The sequence below is a fragment of the Bos taurus genome, chromosome 9, assembly GCF_002263795.3.
Source record: "Bos taurus isolate L1 Dominette 01449 registration number 42190680 breed Hereford chromosome 9, ARS-UCD2.0, whole genome shotgun sequence".
In the NCBI taxonomy this organism is placed as follows: domain Eukaryota; kingdom Metazoa; phylum Chordata; class Mammalia; order Artiodactyla; family Bovidae; genus Bos; species Bos taurus.
In genome coordinates, this window is record NC_037336.1 from 45,061,243 (window position 1) to 45,077,721 (window position 16,479).

The following is a 16,479-nucleotide window of genomic DNA, read 5'->3' on the forward strand; positions in this document are numbered from 1 at the left end:
CTCTGCTCCATACAGTGTATGAAAAGAATGTGAATTAACTGGAAAAATCTTATTAAGAAGTTTGCTAAAAGGAAGAAAATAGGAAGAACATACAGCAATCTGGAGAGCAAAACTCTTATTAAGTCTTTACACTTAGTATGTGATCAGTTAAAAAAATAGTTGAATAGATAAACTACTGAACCATAAGTTTTTCTCAGAGTAACCATTTTCTTAAAAGTTAATACTTGGATACAGCCATCTTGCTGATTTAAAACTCTAAGAATATCTATACAAAAACTCAGTTGAGAAAGAAATCCATTAAATTTCTGATAAGAAATATGAATATTAATAAGCTTAATTATGTCCTTTAGGCAAGCAGTTTATGTGTGTGAAAAAGTACCATTAGGATAAATGAAATTAAGATTGAAGATTAGTGAAATGTATACTAATTAATCTTACTTTGACAAGCACAGACAACTACTGGTGGGGAAAAGGTCATTGGAAAGCAGAAATAAACAAAAACAAAGAACATAATATAAGGGTGGAATGTATTTCATAAAGGATACTGGATTGTTGCTTATAGTTAAAGACACAAAGTTAAAAGAAAACAGGGCAGTTAACTAGTTAATATGACATCGATATCATACAGGACAACGGAGCCTTTCTTCTTCAAGGATGACTACAAATGGGCACAAGGGATCTTTCTGGGGTGATGAAATGTTCTGTATCATGATGGTGGTGGTGGTTACACAATGCGTAAAAACTCATCTCATTTTATACTTAACTTTGGTGAACTGTATCTATATAAATTATACCTCAATTAAGTTGACAAGGTAAAAATAATTGACACGAGCTTAGTATCTTTTGAAAATTGTGACAATGATTTATTTGGTGAAAGTGTTACTAAAAATACAGGGCTTGAAATAAAGACTAAAACTAAATTTGGATCATTAGAATTCTTAGATGATTTTCATGCATGCTACCTCAGTTGACCCCTACACCTCACCCCTCAAAAATAGAGACCAAAATTATTATTGCCACATTTTACCTATGAGAACTGAAGCTCTTTGGAAGCAACTAGCCAAAAGAAAGAACTCCACCAAGTGGCACAGCCAAACTCAAACCTTCCTTTCTGGTATTTTCTCCCTCATTCTACCACATGACATCTCCTTTGTAATAACTATGTACAAACACTGCTGAGTCCTTATGATCTGCCCAGCTCTGTGTTTAATGCTTTACATGTGTAATAACATTTAATCCTCATAATAACCCTATACAAAGAGGGTACGTTCTTGTCCCTTCCTTTCTAAGATACTGAAATACTGACAAGGTAACTTACTTGCCCTACAAACATAATAAACTGGGATTTGAACACTAATCTATTTGACCAGACTCTATACCACTGTATCTGATGAGGATTAAATAATTATTAATAGAGCAATAGATATTAAATTATCACAATAAGTCTATTGAAGACAATATTTCATATTTTCCCCTTAGCTTACACTGAAGAATATACAAACTAAATATGTATACCTGAATACACAGGTAAAACCTCACAATACAACAAACCATTAGCAGTAAAACAAAAACATCACAAAATTACGTCCAAGTCTCAGTTTATATAACTGATGTGTTAAACAATATTAAGCCATACTGTACACCATAAAATTATAATAAGACATAGTTCACTGTCATTAAAATTAAGCTATAATATTATGCAATACATTTTGTCTAATTTGACAGAGAGCACATAAAAGATACCAATTTAATTTTCTACCACAAATATATACTATGAGTTACATATCGTATATATAACTTACTCAAGATTTTATCATGGCAAAGACTAGTTTACGTTTTAGTTTATTTAGTCAACACATACTTGCTAGGCAGTTTATACAACAGAGCTCTAGTCTTGAAAACCCACCGAAAGTTAGGTATTTTCATTCCAATTTAAGGTTGATTATAGAAAGAAATATAAGACTAAAGCTACCAATTATCTATAAAAGTATTTGAGACAGCATTTCTAAACTGTCAAAATTTAGATATAGGAAGGGGGGCAATCATCAGATAATCTTCTAATTTATTGCCAGATAGAAGATAAGATTAATCCTGATGTATCAAAATACAACACAATGAACACTTTTGCTACTCAATTGATACTCTTCAAAAAGTCATTTCTACATGTACTCCCACTGATCTACAATTTGTTTTTTAACATATTACTGCTATCAATTTGTCTGATTATTAGAAAATGTTATCAAATTAGAGAAGAATACAAATAATTTGTTTCATATAGACTGTATGTTACAATGCCATACTACATATTTAAAGTAAAAATTTTCCAGTTTCATAGTCAGAAATACCCTTACTTTACTTATGAGGTTATACTTGGTTTAGAAATAAAAACTACACTACATCATATTTTTAACTAGTAAATTTAATTCCCAATACCAATAAAACTGCTCAGTTAAGATATACAAAACTATCTGCAATAGAAATTACATAATTTCTGAACAGGAAGATAATTCAAATTCAAACCCTTATTATGGTTTCTTGGTGTCAAAAGCAACAAAATTTACAACAAAGGACCTAGCATGTTGAGGGCAGGTAACAAAACAAGTTTTTAATTTCTTAAGAAACCCAAGAACTCTGAGATGAGTTAAAGATAGGTTAAAAGATTTTATGCTACACTTGTAAGTGGCTTGCAACTTACATATTTGTTTAAAAAAACAATTCTTCAATTTATCACCTTCATTTGCTGTGAATGGTCTTTTTAAAAAAGGAGAATCAAAAATAAGAGGGAAATATTTAAGAGTTACAGCAATACTACTTAAAATGAGGAGGAAAAACGTCTTAATTATGTACACAATTCACATTTTATGTTTAAATCAAATAAGAATATCACTTTAGAAGTATAAAAGGTCCTGAAAATGGATCACCATTTTCAGAAGGAAAGTACCCAGTATCTTTTAAAATAATTAAAGCCTGATAATATTTTTATTTAAATACCTTTAAATGTGACTTTATGATTAAATAACTTGAAAGCATTTCACTTGGGATTCTTTCGAATTAGTCAACTGGGAAATTCATCTGGAAAATTTGGTAGTTTTAGGAACCATTTTCACAATGTTAACATGCATAACTCACTAACAAATTAGCTCTGTTACATGATCACATTTTAAATTTCCAAGATTTCAATCTAAATATATGTATTTTTTTACAGTGACATTTATCAACAGCACCAAGGATAAAATACATAATCATATATATTCTGAGTTTGGAAAATGTTTTCATACTAAACTATAACAAAAGTGATATGGCTAATAAATAATTAACTATTATGAAAAACCCTTAAACATGAGCACATTGTAGTAAATTAACTCTCATAACTGTGTAGCTAATTAATGTTAAAAACAGAGACATGAACTCTGTCCTATGTCAATTGAACTGTGTATAATACTTCAATTTTTATATATTAAATATTAGCCATCTCCAAATATTTTTACATCCTATACTGTGATAATTACTCTTATTTCTTCTATTTTCATTATTCTTTGAAATGTTTTTGAGCAAAGTAATAAAAGGAACATAAAATATATAAAATCTTTGTAATACAGGCATTTGTATTCTCCATAAACATCAAACTAAAAATCAGAAATAGAAAGCATAAGAAAACATCAATAGTTAAAAGGTAAATAAAGACTTCAAAACCAAATTAAAATACTATTGAAGACACCTAAGACAATAGCTAAATGATGGTCATTTTTGAAAAAAATTCTTCCATAAATTGTGAAGCAAATAAAATATTTATGTTAAAAATTCTTTGTATCCTAGTTGATGGCTAACACTCCCAAATATGTAACTCAGCAAGAAAATATTATTATGCAAATGAGCTGTAGAGAGGGTAATAAGGAGAATGGATTCTATCCTTCCTCTGGACAAAACAAAGTTCAAATGATCATTTTATCTTATCAGTTGAGGTAATGACTTTAAAAATAAATGTAAAAATCTACATAAAGAAAAAGTTACATAATAACATCAACAGGTAGTTATTGAGTAATACTGCCCTCCTTCATAAAGGATCTAGTATTTAATTACCATGTGATTCATTTAAAAATATCATCACATATTAAGTCCTATTAAAAGATTACAATATTTCAGAAAGTTGACATTCTACAATCTGTGAGTGCAAATTTTAAAGAATTTATTAATAATAATAAACTGATAAGAGTATTAATTATTAGCACTCAAGATAACTTGAAATAACCTGAGTAGGAAGCAATACTTACATATCTGTATTAACCATCTATATTCTTCCTTCAGTTGAGAGACAAAATTCTGTTTTGCACTGTTTGCTTAAGTAAGAAATTTCTACAAATTTATCCTATTTACAAACTATATCATTATCAAAAATTTTAAGGAACATCTTAAAACGATGACAAAATTCACAAATATAACATTTATACCTTTTGGTTAAGTTTTAAAAAATACTGAATGCTATCAATGTTTCACTATTAACATGTGTCAAAATACAGCTATTCATTACAAATCCATAAAAATACGATTATTTAAATCACCAGTTAACATCAGGAAGTCCAATGAAGGCAGTCATTTTAAACCAGTGGTCACATACCATGTTCAAACAGCAGTCTCATTATATTTATCAACAAGTCTGAAGATAGAGAAAGGACAGTACCCAAGTCTTGGGTTTATTTTTTAGGACTTGGTACATTATAGAAACTAAATCAAAGTTTGACTGTATTGTTGCCAATAAATTTTAAACAGAATTATATAACCAAAAATGTCCAGCTCTATTTTAAGAACACATTCATATATTCTCTTAATTTTCATAGCAACTTAATGCTTTTGATGTGCAGTTCTTTGCAGTCAATATTTTTAAAGGAGAAAAAAGTATCCTGGGTGCTTTGGCATGAATTTTTAAATATTATTTTAAAGTAACTAAAACCATTTTTTTATTTCCCCGAATATATACTCTTAAAAACATGTTTCAGAATACTTTTTTAAAACTCCAGTAACACATGTACTTCTAAACAGTCCAAAAAACTGAACTCCGTTATTTCATATATTTAAAATAATAATTAGATGCCACTGCGGTTAAACATTTAAAATTCCTAATTATCTATGATGCCTTTTCATTACAAAATAATATATATATAATGGGGAAAATCTAATTTATAATTATACATAAAATCTAGTATGCTTTCCAAAATGCCCATACAGTTAAAAATGGCAGCTAAGAAATAATTTTTTAAATGTCTTAAAAACTTTTATGTAATCGTCATGAAACACAATCTGATTTTGTAAAGTGATGCTCACATGATACCTGCACACATCATTATGGACATCAAATTGTTACTTGCAGTTGCATTGCTGAAATCAGTGGAATTCTGCCTTCCTCAAAATAATTATTCATGAGTTATATGCAATTTATATGTTATCAATATAAGACAGAAATCCCTTCACCTAGGCATCAAAGTCAAGAAGAAACAAAACCAGAAACAATAACAAAGAAACTGATTCAAAATAATTTTCCCTGGAGAAAAATAAATATATTTTAAAACACAAATACTGTAACCACTAAAAAAAGCTCTTAAATATCACTTTTAATTTTAAATTTAAAGATTATTACTGCCCTGATTTTTCTTTCACCACAAAAATACTAATACTTGAGTTTTATTGACTTTTACATACTTTTTCCTAAGAATATATCCAGGCTGTTCTTATGAACAATACACATATATTTGAGACATTTTTTAAATCACATATATCATTTTAATACTTCTTTAGTAAATACATGATGTGTAACAAGATTAAAGTAAGTCTAATATGATATGAATAATCTATGTTGTACTCTAGAAACTGTTCACTATTTATTTAAAAAAAAACTTTTCAGCAATACAGCATTTCTTAATTTGGTAGATACAGAAATGCTTATCAACATATAACCATGAAACAGCTTAAAACTGGATGACTCATTGTTCTAAACATTAATATCAGTTAATAAAATGTCTAATATTTGAATATATTAAAAGGTAAACATAGAAAACCAATTGTAACAAGGTGTGATAAGACAAAGAAGAAAAGGGCTATTTTTTTTCATTCATCTATAAAACAAATTTATGAGATTGTAAAGAACAATTTAACAACCTAAAGAAGGTTCAAAGAGGGGAAAGCCAGAGCCTGAGAGAAAATGGATTTGTCAATGATTTCAGTCATTCTGTGTAGGGAGGAGAAAAGCAGAAAATGTGGCTTCATTCTCACATATAAAATAGGAGGCATAAAATCCAGTAGCCTGTCTGTGGACTTCTATTTATGTATTTAAACCCTGTTTCAATTCACAGATTATGCTGATCCTTCCTCATGTAAACAGCCAATAATGATAGCCAGGCCTTTAGGAAAGGAAAACACACCACATAGCAAGGTCAGGAAGCTACCAAGCACAGGACAACAGATCAAAACAAAATGGTTTCATATGTTTCTATTGTTTATATACTTAATTTGAAGATGATATTCCTTAGGGAGGAAAAGAGGTTGTAAATTATTACCAGGAACATGCAACATACTATCAATCAAAACATAATTTTTTTGCAAATACACTATTTCCTGCATGTATCTATGTTAGTGAACCTGTAGGACTGATAGCCATGCATTCAATTCTTTTTAACTCAGATGTCAAGCTAAAATAAACCTCTTTAGTCTTAAATCCGTTACTTCGAATAATTCTTTACAGATCATTTATATTTCTCCAACTTCTATGGATTAAATAATCAAGCTTGCAAACTTGTAGATACCTTTTTTTACTATGAAGAGAAGAGTGAAAGGGGAAGACGTATTCATTTTCTTGTTTCCGGATAAAATTTCGAAAATGAGAAGAAAAGACGTCATATTTGGTATTTAAGCATCTTTTAAAATTACAACACAATATAAGCAACGGTGGAAATTTGTCCCAAGTAGCCAACTAGTACATTTTAAACACACAAACTAGAGCCGCCACTGGCCACATGTTTTTTTGAGTTCAGTCTCTTAAAGAGACAGTATCCTTGGATCTATGCCCTACAAGGAGCACGTTTCCAAAATGTTTGATTACCAAAAATCCTCTCCTGCATTTCTTCATATCCATACTAGATCAACAATGTCCGACTTTATTTTACTGTGAAATCAAATTATTTTCACTCGATTCTACAAATGACTACAGGCAAATATAAAATAATTGGGGAACCTACCGTGATTAGAGGCGTCTAAAGTAAGGGTACCTAGAGATTGTTATAGTAAAACATTGGCGGTTGTTTTTTTTTTTTTTTTTTAACTTAGTATGATCACCGTTTCTTAATTCATTTCCCACTCATTTCCCAGACACAAACCACGTAATATAGTAACCAGTAACACCGGAAGCTACACTACGACAATTTCGCTGTGCAAAGAGGGGAAATTACTGAACTCAATCAGCACCCAGAACTGAAATTTCAAAGATTTGATTTTCTGTTTAGGAAAAGACACGCAGGAAAGAGCCCATGCACATACCCTAAAAACTGCAATCACTCGTGATTTTAAAGAAGATTTTGAAGGACACACTATTATAAGTCAGTTGACAAAACTACCGGTCAGCTCCTCCAGAGAGAAGCAAGTAAAGACGGGAAGCAAAAAACAGACAAACAAAAAAAAACACACCACAGTCTGGCTTACTTGGTGTACAAATACATCCACTGGAATATCCAAGGGGCTTCCCTCTCGGCTTATCATGGAGATGAATCCAAATCCCATTCGCACGTTGAACCACTTGCAGTGGCCAGTTCCGTGCAAAACCTGGGATTCGTCCTCTGCCTGCTCTGGCAGCTTCCCGGGCTCTTCTCCACCACCTTTGCCTGCCCCGCCTGAGTAGAACAGGACAAAAAAGTCAGTTAGTCAGAAGTCCCAAACAGTTCACTGAAGGGGGGGGGGGGGGGGCGTGGGGAACTGCTTGGGAGTGGGGATCGGGGAACGGAAATGGGGGGGGGGGAGAAGTTACTAAATGGTTGATTCCTTTTTTTCTGCTGAAAATAAATTAAAGGGTTAAAGGGGGAAGCGGAGGAGGGAGGAAGCCACAATGTTCTATCGATCACAACTTCCACGTTTCTGTACATACGTGTACTTTTTGATTAAACTGTTTTTCAGCCACATATTACAGTACAGCATGCGATACTTTACTTGCATATTGCTGATTTAACACTGATCTCATTTATAAAAAGAAATTTTCAGCGAAACTAATTCTTTCCGGCATGCACGAGGAGGAAAGAAATCGTGAAGATGATTAGAACTAGTTAATGCACATGCGGCAGCATTGAATCCAGGGTTATTTGCAATGTGCATTCCCCTCCCCCCCAATAACTTTCAATTAAAGTTGGGGTGGAATGGGGGAGGGGGCAGGTGTATAAAAGTTTTCTCGGGCTCACTAACTGAAACTGCGCTTAATCACACTCAAACAATTCAAACAATAGCCCCCTGAAAGCTTTTCAAGTTGTGAATCAGTGTGGGCGGTACAAAACATTTTTGGAGATCTATAACAATAGGTTGCAGAAAGCCCCATTGCGCGACGGGGGGTGGGGGTATTGCTCAGTATTGGGGTAAAAAGGGGAAGGGGGGGACGGGCAAAGAAGGGTGGGAGAGGGGGAGGGGGAGAAGGAAGAGAGAAAATCACAGTAAAACAATAGAAAAGAAAATTAACCTTCGGCCATGTTGCCCCACGGGCCCTCTGCTCCAAACTCGTGAGATGAAAACTTTCCCTTTGGAACGGAGTGGTCTTCTGCATCAATCTAACATCTTGATTTTGTGCGATCACAAATTTAGCTCGCATGGTCTAATGTGCTTTCCCTCTTTTGATTTTTTTTTCTCTTCTCTCTCCAGTTTCTGGCCCCCTGAGCACACGTGACTTTGTCAATTACATGCTTTCTTGCTACTAATTTCACCTCGGATCCTTAAGGGGCTGGCAAGAGGAAGAGATAACCAATCGCCATTTCATCTATGCTGACACCAAAATAATTTATGAATGAACACGAAAAACTCAAACATGTTATCTTAAAGACAATTTGGGACGCTTCTTTACGATAAATCAGAATGCCGATTTCGTGCTTTTACTTAAACACAATGGAGGGTCCTTGTGAATCGTCGATTTAGAGAAACGGCACAGTCATATATGTGCACACGCGTGCCTTACACACAAGCCTGTCTAAATAATCTCATTTAGGGGGGGAAAGCCACTTAAATAAAGCAACCGATGTTATGCTCCCCCCCCCCACCCCAAGAATTCAACTGATCAGTAACAACAAACCTGCTTAGGATGCAAATTTCACATTTAACTCAATTCTTAGAGGAAAATATGTAATTTACAAAGGATCTAATTGAACCTAATTACACATCCATGAAACTTTATATAATGGTAATCTACACCCACAGTAAGAGAAATGCACACAAGTACCTGATTGTGCCCTGAAGTATTTTTCAAATTTAAAATAAAATCCTACCGGAAAAATCGCTATCACCTTCATGCAGTCAAATAGTGTTTAGGTTTACCGTTTCGGAACATTTTGGAGGGGGTTGGTAAGGAATTGTACTTCACAGGTTTCTCCGCCATCTCTTTCCGGGGGAGGAGATGTGATTAATGACTTCCTAAATAACAGCCCAGTTTTCCAGCCTAACATAAGAGTGAACCTCAATCAGTGGCGATTGTTCCCCAAGAGCAAGGCGACGTATGTATGGGCAGGGAGGGGGAGGGGAGCGCCAGGCAGGCGAGGTGAAGAGGAGCCAGAGAAAGAGGTGGGGGAGAAACAGCGGGCGAGGGTGGGGGGAGGGGTGAAAAAGAGGGGCCAGTGGGAGGAAAAAGGTAAATTCACATCTTATTGACTGGACCCTGACATTTTAAAAGTGCACTACCAGTGGATACAAGAGTTGAATAAACGAAAATTTAATAACGGATTAGGCTCCTACCGTCCCTTCCACGGCCAGCACCCCAGTTTCAAAATGCTTATCCTTTTACCTTTCAGATTGTTACAAACGATTGTTGATTACCAGATGCTGACACCAATATTGCCTCCCTCATCGACTACTACAGTAAATACTACAGATCAACTGGAAATGCTTGATTTCCTTTAGAATATAAAATAACACCGGTCTTTGAAACATTTAAACGCACCACCACCCTTTCCCCACCCCACCCCCCATTTTCTTAAACAAGCAGTTTACCGAGAAACTGTACAGATACCACTTCCCTTCGGCAAAGCTACCGAGTTTACCCTCCCCCACCAAACCCGCAATCCACCTCCCCCCCAACACACTCCTAACTCTTAACACTGTTTCACACAAACTAAAACGTAGGGATTCTGAGTCCAAAAGCTTTGGAAAACCCACAGAATCCACCTATTTACACCTCCTCCCCATATTAAACAATGAAATGGACAATTATACTAATTAGTTCAGATCTGAAATAAATGGATGTATATAAATGTTATTTTCAGCTGTTTGTGGTAAAAGGCTTCATTGGAGACTGATGAATTTGAAAAGATTTTTCGTCTGTTTCTTTCTTTTGTTGTTTCTCAAGAAAGGGAGCAAAGCTATCTCATTTTATTTACTTTGGTGGAGAGGGGGAGATAACCATGTGCCAGCTGGTAGGGAGGAAAGAAAAAGTATAAAAATGCAAATTATTTTGCAAGAGTCCCAAAAGCTTTTAGCTCTTAAAAAAAAATTGCTAACAACATTTGGCATTACTTTATTAGAAATCAACCGATTACACTGACCTATAATGAAATAACTTTAACAATGGTACTCCAGGTTAAATGTTTTGAATAATAGGAAATATAAAAATTAATTTAAATCAATAGTGGGGGTTTTAATATTTTAAATGAATCACTTTTAAAAATCAACATCTGATAAAAGAAATAACATGAAAATTATTAACACAAATTGAGGAAATGTCACTATTTATGTAAAATTATAAAATTCACAGGCAGTGTAATTTAGTTTTGTCACTGACACACATCTGATAAACAATATTTTATGTTTGTTTTTAATCAGAAAATGGACTAATCAGCATAAACTCAGAAACATGTAGGTGGGTTCTGAATTCTTATTTGTTCAATATGATGAAATTCAAACCTATAAATACATAGATGAAAAGTGGGAAATACCATAAGTGAACCACATTGGATGATATGCGTTATGAGATTCAGTTTAGCCGGAATAGGGGCCTCCAGTATTAGTGGAATTAAGGTAGGGTTCACTGGACTGGTCACTGGTGTCAGAGGTTATCGACTCATTCATTTCCTGAGAGGGACATCGGCCTTTCAAGTCGCGTAGAAAGCTTTTTCCAACCGGGAACTTTGAGAAATCCTCTAACATTCATTCACAGAGAATTTAAGGCAAATGCATTTACATACCTGGGGGAGGGAGGGGGAATGTGGAGAGTAAAAGAAAGGAAAGGAGGGGAGAGGAGAGGGAGAAGCAGGGAAGGGAAAGGGTAGGGAGGGAAGAGAAAGGAGACAGTGACATGGAAAATACCAGTTTCCATTTCAGGGATATGGCACTGTCTTTGAAAATAGACTCATCTTTTCCTGCTCCCTGCCCTCAATCTTTTGAGCCTAAGATCCTTGTTTAAAACTAACCATAATCTTTTTAAGCTCATAGAGTTCTTTCACCTAAAATGGTCCCTTGAATCTCCTAGAACGCTTTCCAATTTGTCACCTTCCTGAAGTCTTCTGGTTTTAATTTTTGTCTCATTTCCTATTTGTTTTTAGTGCCAGAAAGACCTGTGCTTGACTCAAAACGCATGTTTTATACTTGTGGAAGCCAAATGTTTCAGTAGCTTGATTTATCATACTTCTTTCAAAATGTCTTTAAAATGAGTTCAAGTAGCTACAAAGAATCCTCAATGCACTAAGGGTAAAAAAAAAAAAAAAAAAGGAAATAACCTATTAAACCCCGTTGGTTATCACAATCTAAAATTTCTACAGTTATGAAACGAAATACACAATTTTTTCTTTCTTTTAAAAATTCCAACAGTACAATGCAAGGAGCCGAAAAAGGTTCCAGAGCCCACCGTTGTTGTTTTCAAGTAAAAGCAATGAGTGACTTCTATACAGCTGAAACAATGCTTCGGTTCTTCTTAAAACTAGGAGGAGGGGCTGCGGCACCATGGCGAGCGGCTCCACCCGTGCTCCCCTCCCGGCAAATGAGGCCGGGGTCTGCAGCCCGCTCTGCCCTCGCAGCCGCGGAGTTTCACGCGCAGTCCCGCGCCCCAAGGTCGCCGAGACCCCCAGGTCAGCGGATCTGCCCCTTCCCTCCACCGCCCGCCCTTGCCACTTCCTCTCCCCTTTCTCTCTTCAGTCACCTTTTCCTTTATTCACCACATCACCACCTCAGTTCTAGAAGTTGAGTCCTTCCAAGAAGGGTGAGGATTTTTCACTAGTTAGGGTACTTTCACATTTGTCATTTTGTCCCAACCAAATGAACACCGAACAAAAGGAACCCTTGCCTCCACTGGGATGGAGGCAACGTTTGGCACAATCTGCTACCTTCATTGCATTTCTACACATATATCATTTATAATCTGATCTCTTCATCTGTGATGTGTCAAAGTCTCCGCAATCAGAAAAGTGAAGTCGGGGGATGGAGGGCGGTTATCAGAAGCGGCCAAGAAAAGGAGCACCCCACCCCCTACTCCCCGACCAGGCCATGCCTAAAATGGAGCTGTCTTCAGACCCCTGGCGCCGCCGTCCTTTCGGGAAGCCACGAAAACGTCGCCGTGCGCCTTTGGAGGGTCAAGAAAAGCCGTCTGTGGGGAAGGCGGTGGGGGGCAAAGGGAGTGGAGGGCGACCAGGGGCGATTTTAGGGAACCCCTTCTCTGGCCGCGGCGTGAGGTTTCCCGCGCAAAAGCTGCGGACCCGCACGTCGGGCAAACTGTTGCCGATCCCTCCCACTGCGTTTCAGTAAACTCCTTTACCGGCAAGTAACTTTCTTGAAATTCTTACAATACGGAGTCAAATGAAAGGAGTGCCTCTGCTGTTGATCTTACAACAGAGGCACTTTAGAATATGGGGGCTATTTGTTTTTTTTTCCCCAAAGAGCACAATTCCGTTCTCATTTAATTTCCTTATCTGAAAGCAAAATGCTCTGTCTTAACACAATTGTTCCGATTTGGTAATTTTTACACAGCTATAAAAACCTCTTAAAATTTTTCCTTAAATATTTTAACATAGTTCCCCAGGTATAATGAAATAAAATTACAGAAATACAGAAAACAATAGCATTTTAAGTTTGCCAGACAAATTGCCTCTATAGTTCAAGCATTGAACAACAATGCTTGAAAACAACCATTTGCAAACGTTTTCTTCATTTTGGTTAGTTAAGTATTTAGAACAACAAAATTATTTCAGAAAGGGGATATTACTTTAACACCATCATTTTATAAAAGTTTATTTTTTAAAACGAATAGTAAAAAATCACTGTTAACATACTTCAACTGAAACAAAAAAATAAAAATTTTATTATCACTCCTCCCAAATATTTTCTGAATTGTCCTAAACAAACACTTGGCTATGTAATTTTAATTATGACAGCAGTATGTTAGAGAAATCATTTAGTAATAAGCATTTAGAAATCATTTAGTAATAAGCATTTATTTTACCTTGCCCAGAATAGCACAAAATGAAGGTTGTGTTTTATTTGAAATGAGTCCCATGTTTTTCACCTGTACTACTTGAAGAGTTATGCTTCATAATTTAAAGATCTTGTGCAATAAATATTGAGTCTACAGAAATGACACTAAATAATTTAAGCATACAATTTTTTCCCCTCTGAAAGCAATGAATCAAAGTTTATTCTTTAAAACTTAAATCTCATCAAAACAAATAATTAAGAATAGGGGCTGTTTCCTAGGTATTTCCTTTAATGTCTTCATTTTCAGTTTATTTCGGGGAAAAGAATAGGTAGGAGGAAAATGGAAAGGGAAAAAACACTACAAGAGTAAAAGATGAGGCAAATGAGAAGAAATCTTCAGGCTTTAAAGATGTCTGTGTGAGAGGAAAATCTGTGGAGAAAAAGCATCCAGCTACAAACTGGAGGCCAGAGTTCTGGTCCCATTTAATGACCTTGTGACCTTGGATCATTAAGCTTCTCCAGCCCTCAGTTTCCTTACCTGCAAAGTGAGGACCTTGGAGCAGTTGACATTCAAGTTTTAGGCATAAATGTAATCTCTGACAATAATCTTTCTTTTGGGGAAAGCGCAACCTCTCCCTGGCCAACCCCTTTTTAATCACAAGGAAACACAGACATGAAACTTTATTGCACTCACTTAACACATTGGTGTTAACATTACTTCCAGCAGAAGAGAAAAGGGCCTCTGGACTGCCTCCAGTATGCCCCCAGAGGAAAACCACAATCCAAGAGTAAGGGGAAACTAGTTGGTAAATTAATATATTGTGGCAACTTTTCAGAATCTTCTTTTTCATGGTACTCTTTAGAGCATCACCTCTATGTCAAAGGATTCACTCTAGAAAAAAAGTAAAGTGCTGTCAAAAGACAATGCCAATCAGTGGTCTACTCACTAAACCTTTTGATCCCTAATGCTTTCCTCTCTCTACCTACAATCCTGTATTTGATAAGCTTAATACTAGACTAATATCTTTTTACTTGTACTTATAAATGCTCATGAACTCTGTCATCTTATAGCTTTTAAGAGTTTTGATAGCATTAGTCAAGAGAAGAGCCAAGACATTAAATCCACAAGAGCAGAAGCCAGAATAACACATTATCGCATGCATGAGTGCTCAGGGGCTCAGTGAGTCCAACTCTTTGCAACCCCATGGACTGAAGCCCACCAGGCTCCTCTGTCCATGGAATTTTCCAGGCAAGAAAACTGGGTTGCCATTTCCTCTGCCAGGGGATCTTTCCCACCCAGGGATCAAACCCCCATCTCCTGTGTCTTCTGCATGGCAGGTAGATTGTTTTACTGCTGAACCAAGGGGGAAGCCTGGCAATACACTGTTACTAATAAAACCATTTGGAAAGAAGAGTGCTGTCAGTTTTCAGTTAGTTTCAGTAATACAAGAGAATATTTATACATCAAAAACCTAGGTTTTAAAGTACACCTAAACAAATGAAAGGGTATGTATTTTTGAAGTGTTAGGTTTAAGATGTTAAAAGTTCACATGACACATTTTGTATTAATAGTATGTTAGTTGCTTAGACATGTCCACTCTTCACAGCTCCATGGACTGTAGCCCGCCAGGCTCCTCTGTACAAGGAATTCTCCAGGCAAGAATACTAGAGTGGGTAGCCATTCCCTTCTCCAGGGGAATCTTCCTGATGCAGGGATCAAACCAGGTCTCCTGCATTGCAGGAGGAATCTTTACTAATTGAGCCTCCATAGAAGCCTATCAATAATATAATGAGCAACTAATTTGATACAAACTGGTGAAAAGCAAAATAAATGGGACTGTCCTAGATTAGGAAAATTCTCTAATCTCCTGAAAAAATGGCTACTATATAGGACTATTTATCTTATAGTAAATTATTTTAAAACAGCAGCAAGTCTCTATCGTTAATTTAACAAATACTTGTGAGGCCTCTTTTCAAAATGAACTTACAAAAGGACTTACAAAAATGAACAAGCCACAACTACTTTTTATTCAGGTCCATAAACATTTAAATATTATCTATTTTGCCTGAGACAGGGAAAAAGCAACCACAAAATTCAATACTGCTAAAATTAGGAGGAAAAAGAGTTAATTAGAAGATTTCACCCTTGCAATTCTGGTGGGAGTACTAGTTTATAAATGAAGTGATCCGGAGTACAGTAGAATATATGGTGCCCATCGTGCCACAGTGGAGAATTTCTAAGAGCTGTCACATTTTCTCATATGCCTCCAGTGATCTTTTTAAATAAATGTTAGTTAAGTAAAAATGTAATTGAAAAAAAGACTAACCTGGGGCTGATGAAACCTGGTTGAATGACCTCATTGTCTTCTGAAGAACCTAAAATCAGAGAGCTCAAGTCAGTACTACATTAATTGCTCATTTAATTGACTCTTCTTCAGCTTAATGGCTCATTAGAAAGCAGTAAAATGCTTAGGTTTTGACTCTGTGAAGCGACCTGTAAACTTTTCTCTTTTTACAATGTAAGACTCACCTAGCAAAATTAGATAACCAATTGGCATAAACTTGCCTTTCATTCCAATTCAAGGACAGTATTTTTAAAAACGTTCTAAAACCTATTAAGATGCAAAGATTTCAGAAACGATGCAGTTTAAAAATTTTTTAATATTTAATTTTACACTGCAATTCAAGAATCCCATTCTTCTTTAATCACAGTTAACAATGAACCCAACCCACAATATTGTGCTCCTTGATGAACTTATTTGACTATTCTCTTCAGACATCTTTTAGAAGATAAATCATGAGACTCTAATTGTGATACTACACCACTGATCCTGGGTCTATTACATATAAAGA

The 16,479-nt window shown here is 35.4% G+C and overlaps 1 protein-coding gene across 4 annotated transcripts in view; it reads right to left on the reverse strand.

Annotated features, from left to right (window-relative positions):
- Positions 1 to 16,479, reverse strand: part of LIN28B (lin-28 homolog B) — a 142,286-nt gene that overhangs the window by 117,292 nt on the left and 8,515 nt on the right. For 2 of the 4 annotated variants that reach the window (XM_059889868.1, XM_059889869.1), the window contains exons 2-3: positions 15,954 to 16,002; positions 7,687 to 7,874 (exon numbers count right to left, since the gene is read on the reverse strand). In XM_059889868.1, the coding sequence (XP_059745851.1) occupies positions 7,687 to 7,874; positions 15,954 to 15,987 (222 nt within the window). In that variant the 5' untranslated portion in view covers positions 15,988 to 16,002. Of the gene's footprint in view, positions 1 to 7,686; positions 7,875 to 8,704; positions 9,041 to 9,549; positions 9,799 to 15,953; positions 16,003 to 16,479 lie in introns of those variants that run through there. The other 2 variants (XM_059889871.1, XM_059889870.1) reach the window with 2 other exon arrangements.